At 48.3% G+C, this 7,500-nt stretch overlaps 1 protein-coding gene across 5 annotated transcripts in view; it reads left to right on the top strand.

Moving 5' to 3' along the window:
* The window catches only part of LOC123518415 (protein espinas-like), a 514,427-nt gene that overhangs the window by 309,834 nt on the left and 197,093 nt on the right, over positions 1–7,500 (top strand). Inside the window, exon 1 of one of the 5 annotated variants that reach the window (XM_045279224.1) lies at positions 4,155–7,500. This exon is cut by the window's right edge and continues 97 nt beyond it. The exons of the other annotated variants lie outside the window; for them this stretch is intronic. Within the exon in view, the coding sequence (XP_045135159.1) occupies positions 6,957–7,500 (544 nt within the window). The 5' untranslated portion in view covers positions 4,155–6,956. Of the gene's footprint in view, positions 1–4,154 lie in introns of those variants that run through there. 5 annotated transcript variants of the gene reach the window in all.

Below are 7,500 nucleotides of genomic sequence, written 5' to 3'. Positions count from 1 at the left end.
GGTATTTCTTACGCAAACTCTCTCTCTCTCTCTCTCTCTCTTGGTAATTCATTTGAGACAATGGAGTGAGAAAAATAATACAAAAATAATGTGAAAGAAACGAAGGACAAACAATGATGACAGTGAGGAGAATTTTTATGTCGGCGCAAATTTATCACATTTAAACCCTTTGACGGAACGAAAAGAAAACGGAGGGAGAGAGAAGGAGGGAGAAAGGGAAAGAGAAAGAAAGATGCAGAGGAAAAGAAGAAGAAGAACAAGAGGGAGGTGTTAGAGAAGGCGATTAAAGAAGCGAAGGGAAGAGAAGGAACAGGGGAGATAGGAGAGAAGGAAAACAAGGGAACTAGGCACGTAAGAAGAGGAGGAGGAGAAGGAAGAATGAAGAAGAAAGGAAGTAGTTGCAACCCTTCCAGCCCAAGTCTTATATAAAGAAATTGAAACAATACTGAAAACAAAAACGTCCATTATATGTGGAGATTTTAACCTACCACACATTAACTGGAAAATTTTAACATCCGATAACGAGGGATCCAGATTACTCAACGTGGTGAGAAAGTTATACCTTTCTCAATTTGTAAGAGAACCCACACTAGACAATAATATCTTAGATATCATATTAGCCTCAGACGCTGAGTTGATAAATACCTGTGAAGTGGGTGAAGTTTTAGCTAACAGCGATCATAAAATTATACGATGTAATATTAACTGCGAGGTAGACATAAAAGAAAACGCACTTTTAGTCCCAAACTATAAAAAAGGTAACACGCTAAGACTTAAATTAGAATTACAAAGAATTAATTGGCAAACAGTCTTCGCAAACAAAGACATGGAGCAGATGTGTTCAGCCTTTACTAACATTCTCCTTGAAACAGAAAGTAAGTGGATTCCACAAGTTAGAAAACGAATAAATAGCACAAAAAATCCCCAATGGATGACACACACTATAAAACACATCATCGCCAGGAAAAAGAGCTTATATGCTAAATATAAACGAACTAAATCGGATAACCGATTACAGCAATTATATTACCACCAAAAGATGTTGCGAGAGAGAGATAAGGAAGTCGAAGCGCAATCTCGAAATAAATATATCAAGGCAAGCAAAAACAAATCCTAAAAAGTTTTTCCAATACATTCGTAGTAAAAAGACTGTCAAAGAAAAATTGGGCCGATAAAGATAATAATAACACACTTGTGAGTGACAGTAAAGTCATGGCAACAATCCTAAATAACTTTTTTCACAGCGTGTTTATCACAGAAGACTTTTCGACCTTGCCAACCGCGATCAACATGTATAGAGGATCTGAAAATGAAAAGCTGATAATAGACGAAATTAGCGAAGACGATATAGCCAAACACCTGCGCAACCTTGACCCCAATAAGAGCACAGGGGCTGATAGATTATCAACGAGGCTATTAAGAGAATGTCAAGAACAGCTGGTGTTACCTCTTAAATTACTTTATAATAGATCGTTGCAGGAAAGAAAAGTACCAAGTCATTGGAAATGCGCTAATGTCACGCCAATATTCAAGAAGGGCAACAAAAGTGATGCTGGTAATTATAGGCCCATCAGTCTCACCTCGGTAGTTATAAAATATTAGAAAAATAATTAGAGACAAAATGATTTCCTTTCTAGACAGCCACAAATTGATATTAGACTCACAACATGGTTTCAGGAACAACAGATCATGCCTAACGAATCTTCTAGAATTTTTCAACGATATTTTCTCTAATTATGATGACAGAGCTCCATCCGACATAATTTATCTTGACTTCAGGAAAGCTTTTGACACAGTCCCACACAAACGTCTTTTAATTAAACTGAAAGCCCACGGGATGGGAGAGCAGTTGTGTGGATGGATTGATAGTTGGCTAACTAATAGAAAGCAAAGAGTTGTTATTAACGGAGAAGCTTCCGACTGGCTTCAAGTTACGAGTGGTGTTCCCCAGGGTTCAGTTTTGGGTCCAATGCTCTTTTTAATATACATAAATGATTTAGACTGCGGCATCGTATCAAAAATATCAAAATTCGCCGATGACACTAAACTAGGTAGCAAAGTACGCACAAGAGACGATTGTGATGCCATCCAGCGGGATTTAGACAACCTTAGTAGTTGGAGCGAAAAATGGCTATTAAATTTTAATGCAGATAAGTGCAAAGTAATGCATATCGGCCTAAACAATGTGAAAAATAATTACAAATTACATGGACGTAACTTAATTAAAGTCACTGAAGAAAAGGACCTGGGAGTACTCATAACAAATGACTTAAAATGTGCTGCACAGTGTTCGGCCGCTAGTCGTAAAGCTAACACTGTTTTAGGATTTATCGCACGTAATTTTGACTATAAAACACCTGAAGTCATAACGCGTCTCTATACGTCATTAGTGAGACCACATTTGGAATATGCGGTTCAGTTCTGGTCTCCATGTTATCAAAAAGACATAAATAAATTAGAGAGCGTTCAAAGACGAGCAACGAAACTAATCCCCGGAATACGTGGCCTGTCATATGAAGAACGTCTCAAAAGACTAGACATGTTCTCCTCAGAGATCGTCGCATCCGAGGTGACCTCATTCAAACGTTTAAAATACTTAAAAATATAGATAAGATCGATTATGAAAATCTTTTTGAGCTTTCGCAATCAGTAACGAGAAATAACGGCTTCAAACTTAAAGGACAGCGATTTAATACTGATTTGCGAAGAAACTTTTTTAACGTAAGAATAGTTGAACACTGGAACAAGCTGCCAGCGTCCGTAGTCCAAGTTAACACGGTAGCTACGTTCAAAAGTAAATTAGACAAGTTTTATAAAGAAAATGGTTTCCGATAATTTTTTTTTCCTTTTAGCAATAGTAGTAGTTTACACTAGATACCTCTTTCTCTTAGCGATAGTAGATAGTAGTAGTTCCATTAGTACTTTCTTTTTTCCCATCTTTCCTGTGTAAATTTCCCCGATTGTCCTTCTCAACAGTCGGGGTGTATTTTTCGTCTTATTTCCTGCCGGGTGACGCCGGAGGGATTGGTGGGTGGGGAGGAGCTTCATCTGTTCTATCCTTACCTCCTACTAAGTATGTAGCTTCTGTACGTGTAGTTTAGTAAACGAGTGACCTCGTTATAGGTCGCAAGGCCTCCTGTCACTCGTCTTTCCTATGTATTCCTATGTATTCCTCCTCCTCCTCCTCCTCCTTCCTCCTCCTCCTCCTCCTCCTCCTCCTCCTCCTCCTCCTCCTCCTCCTCCTCCTCCTCCTCCTCCTCCTCCTCCTCCTCCTCCTCCTCCTCCTCCTCCTCCTCCTCCTCCTCCTCCTCCTCCTCCTTTCCTGCTTCAAAGCCTGGGGAAAGACGCTGAACGATTCAATTTGATAATCTAGACTAAACATTGTGGAGAACTGGTCCTTAAGGGAGGTAGAGAAGCAGGAGAGGAGGAGGAGGAGGAGGAGGAGGAGGAGAGGTGTTTGCCAGGAATGATATACATAAATCTTTGTGTTATATTAGTTTAACGTAGCTCCTGTGTGTGTGTGTGTGTGTGTGTGTGTGTGTGTGTGTGTGTGTGTGTGTGTGTGTGTGTGTGTGTGTGTGTGTGTGTGTGTGTGTGTGTGTGTGTTTGTGTGAATGCATGTTTGCGTGCTTGCTTTACTAATTGCAATTATGTATTACTGCATATATTTCAATATAGTTACTATTATTTGTGTTCTACACGTGTTTCTGTTTATGTGTGTGTGTGTGTGTGTGTGTGTGTGTGTGTGTGTGTGTGTGTGTGTGTGTGTGTGTGTGTGTGTTAATCATTGTGTATATATATTTTTATTATTATGTGCGCAAATTGTTCACGTACTTGTTTGTATGCCAGGGTTCGTTTGCGTATCTACATGTGCGTGTTTGCGTGTATAGGTGCGTGTGTGCATGCGTGTAAGGAAAGGACTAGGTGCGATATATGAGTAGCGGGCAACCGCAGGAGCTGGCTGGAGGAGGGCGGGCGGGACTGGGAAGGAAGGAGGTGGTGGCGGTGGTTGAGGTTGTGGGAGGGGAGGTGCAGGAGGAGGAGAAGGAAGGTGGTGGTAGTGGAGGAGGAGGAGGAGGATAGGGAGGAAATGGAGGAGGGAGGGAGGAGGAGGAGGAGGAGGAGGAGGAGGAGGCGTTCAACAGGGCCCAGTGCTGCGGGGACCTCTGTGAAGTATCCAGCTCCTTCACATCTCTCCTACCACCACGACCACCACAGCCACCACCACTACCGCCACGACAACCACCACCACGGCCATCTCCTGGGACGTGTATTCCCTTCTGACACCTGAGTCGCGTGTGACGTGTGAACGGCGGCGCTTCAACTCACTTGTGTGTGTTTGTGCGTGTTTGTGTTGTGTACTGGACGAAAGGCTACGCAACTAATACGTCTGCGATTAGTGTTATTATGAGTGTAACGGCGGCTGTGGAGTGCAAGAATAGATCACACACGTGGAATCCTCATGTTCGTCCTTATTAAGTCTCACGTTGGTTCTCTGACATAACTCTTCCTCGTCGCTGCTAGGTGGCCGGTGCGTCTGTTTGCGTTGGTGTGCTTGTAGTGCGCGGCAGTGATATACTGGTGTGCAGGGGGGAGGGACAAATCACCGCGCGTCTCGCCACTACACCAGGAATAACACCAACAGGTAGTGCGGCTTTGTTCTCGTAAGCTGACAAAACGCACGTGTCTGTAGTTATGGCGAGTTTGTACATCTAGTAAAGCTCTGGAGGACTGTTGCTTCCTTCTCCCGGTGAGGCGCCCCTCGCACTGCTGCGAAGATGGGTGTCGGCCGGGCGCAGGACGGAGCCAGGGAGCAGGTGGCCAAACTCAAATTTGGTACTGTTGTTGTCCTGGGCGGCGGCGGAGCAAGAGGAAGAGGAGGAGTAGAAAAGGAAAATGGGGAAGAAGAGGAAGAGGAGGAAGACGAAGAAGAGGAAGATAACGATGTTTTAGTATTGGGAGGAGGAGGACGCAGTGTAATGAAGTGTGCCTCCCTTCCGTCTCTCCTTGACCGTCCTGTTCTCGCAACCTTCCTCCCGCCAGCCTCCCTCACAAGCACACAGGTACAGGTCGGAAGAGGAGGAGAGAGGAAAGATAGAAAAGGAACAGAAGAAAGAGGAGGAGGAGAAACAAACCTGACAACCTTCACACAAACAAAATCAGCGTTCGGCAAACCTCCACTCTGGCGGCGGCAGGCTCCCACGGACACCACGTCTGGGACCCACTCCCGCCCGTCCGCTACCACCATCACCACCATCACCACCACCACCTCATCCTGCCTCATGAGAGACTCCCCTCCAAACCCACGCCTCCAGCCAGAAACACTCACGCCCCTGCAAGCCCCGTCGAAGGTGCCTCTTGGTCACAGCCTCACATCAGTACCACCATCACCAATGCCTCGCACACTTCCTCCTCTTCCTCTCTTGACGGTGACGTGAAGGGAAGGCTCGCGTGCTCACCCTGGTTCACACGACAGCTCGAGAGCCCTAGAGAATCAGCACGAGGAGAAGAAGAAGAGGTGCCTGCCGGAGAGGGAGTGTGTGGGAAGAGGTGTTCGTTGCGGCGGGAAGGAAAGTCGACCACCACCACCACCACTGCAATCACTAACGCTACCAACGCCATCACCACGGTCACTACCACCACCACCACCACTACCTCAGTCCCCCTCACTTCTACACGGCTAAACAGGAGCCTCGATAACCTACATGTCGTGGCCACGTATGTCAGCAGCTTCGAAGACTACATGGCTAAACAACAGCAGCAGCAACAGGGGCAACAGTACCGCGCCCAAGACAGCCGGAGTAACGGTGTACTCGTCCCCTGCGGCACGAGAAGGCAAAAAAGTGTCTCTGCCATGCCCAAGACGCGGCCGCCTGTCCCACCTAAGCCCCCGTGCCGCCTAAGCCACGGAAAGTCACCGCCTCGAACAACACAAGAAGATTGAGGAGGAGGAGCGAGTGGCAGGAAGGCCAGGGGTGTGTGACTGACGAAGTAGTACAGCTGAGACATGTTACGGTGGAACGGCAGAAAGTGAAGACTAGCGGCCCGGAACAGGAGAGAGAAGAGGAAGAGAAGGAGGAGGAGGAGGGGGAGGAAGAAGAGGAGGAGGAGGAAGAGAAAGAGAGGAAGAAGGACTGTGTTGTGGACTGTACACCGGATGTGATTCAAGTCAGTGGAAGTCTTGACAGGAGCAGCGACCCTCTTCGTTCTCCTCCTTCTCCTCCTTCTCCTCCTCCTTCCCCTCCACTTCCTCCTCCTCCTCCTTCCTCTGAAGTTCCTCTTTCTCCCTCCACATCCTGCTTTTTTCCTCCACCCCCGTCACCTGATCCACAACCTTCACAACCACTGTCTTCTCGTTCATTATCCTCCACTCCCCTCTCTTCCACGCACCCTCACCACCACCACCGCCACCACGACCCTCCACCACCATCACCATCGGCGGACCCTCCCACCACCACCACCTGCCGCCCCCCGCACCCCTGCAATTCCAAGTCCGTCTCGGTGGGTGTGAGCAAGATTGCCAAATTAGGGCCAGCACCCATTTTGGCGGGAACACCTGTCTCCTCATTACCCGGGGCCCCGCGCGGCACAGCTGACTCGCCAGGGGAGGACGTGCCGGGGTCCCAAGTGGCTGGATTCCTACGACATCCTAGGGAGCATAGGGTCGGGGAGGAAGGAGAGGAGAAGGAGGAGAAGGAGGAGAAGGAGAAGCAGGAAGGAGAGGAGTGTGAGTGTGAGGGTGAGGGAGGGTAGGCAGTGGCGTGTCCAGGGAGCCACACGTCACGCCTCAGCACCACCCGCCACCACTTCAGCGGCCGCGCGGCACCTCAGAGAAACTGGCCGTAAATTACTCACGAAAACTCACTCACGAGACCCCGCCCCCGAGTGCCGCCATCACCCACACCTTGCACGCCGCCACCCGCGACAACACCAGCGGCAACATTGCTCCAGGCGACATGCAAACGTTAACTGTTATGGACCCGAAACGTTCCTCGCGGCGGTCGGGCAGGCGGGCGGCACTACTGTCCCGAAGCTCCGACAATCTCCTTACCCAGGCACCAGCTACCCGGGACCCACTCAGCCGGAAATCATTCGGCTTTTCCCTGACGGACATCACCAAAGACAGAACCATTAGCTTCCCCATAGGGCGCCGCCAGCCTAGTCCTACCATTGCTGCCACCACAGGGAACTCCAAAAGGGATAAGGATGACGAGGACTCCCAATATGGATTCGCGAGCTGGCCTGCAGGACAAGCGGTGGATGCCTCGCCGCCTCAGCGTAGGACAGGACTCTCAGGAATCCTTACCACACCGCACCTCGCACGCAAGGTCCCCGACAGAACATTTAAGGATTCTACCATTGCTATGCAGAATAATCCAAAGAAGGCTAACACACCGAACAGTGATAAACCTCGTGATGTCTGTAAGCCATCCACAGCCACACCTACACCCGCCCTTGTGCCTTGGAAACCCCCGAGCTTCCATCGCCCACTTGTGCCCA

The sequence above is a fragment of the Portunus trituberculatus genome, chromosome 43 (genome assembly GCF_017591435.1).
Source record: "Portunus trituberculatus isolate SZX2019 chromosome 43, ASM1759143v1, whole genome shotgun sequence".
NCBI lineage: Eukaryota > Metazoa > Arthropoda > Malacostraca > Decapoda > Portunidae > Portunus > Portunus trituberculatus.
This window is presented reverse-complemented; position numbering and strand designations above follow the sequence as displayed.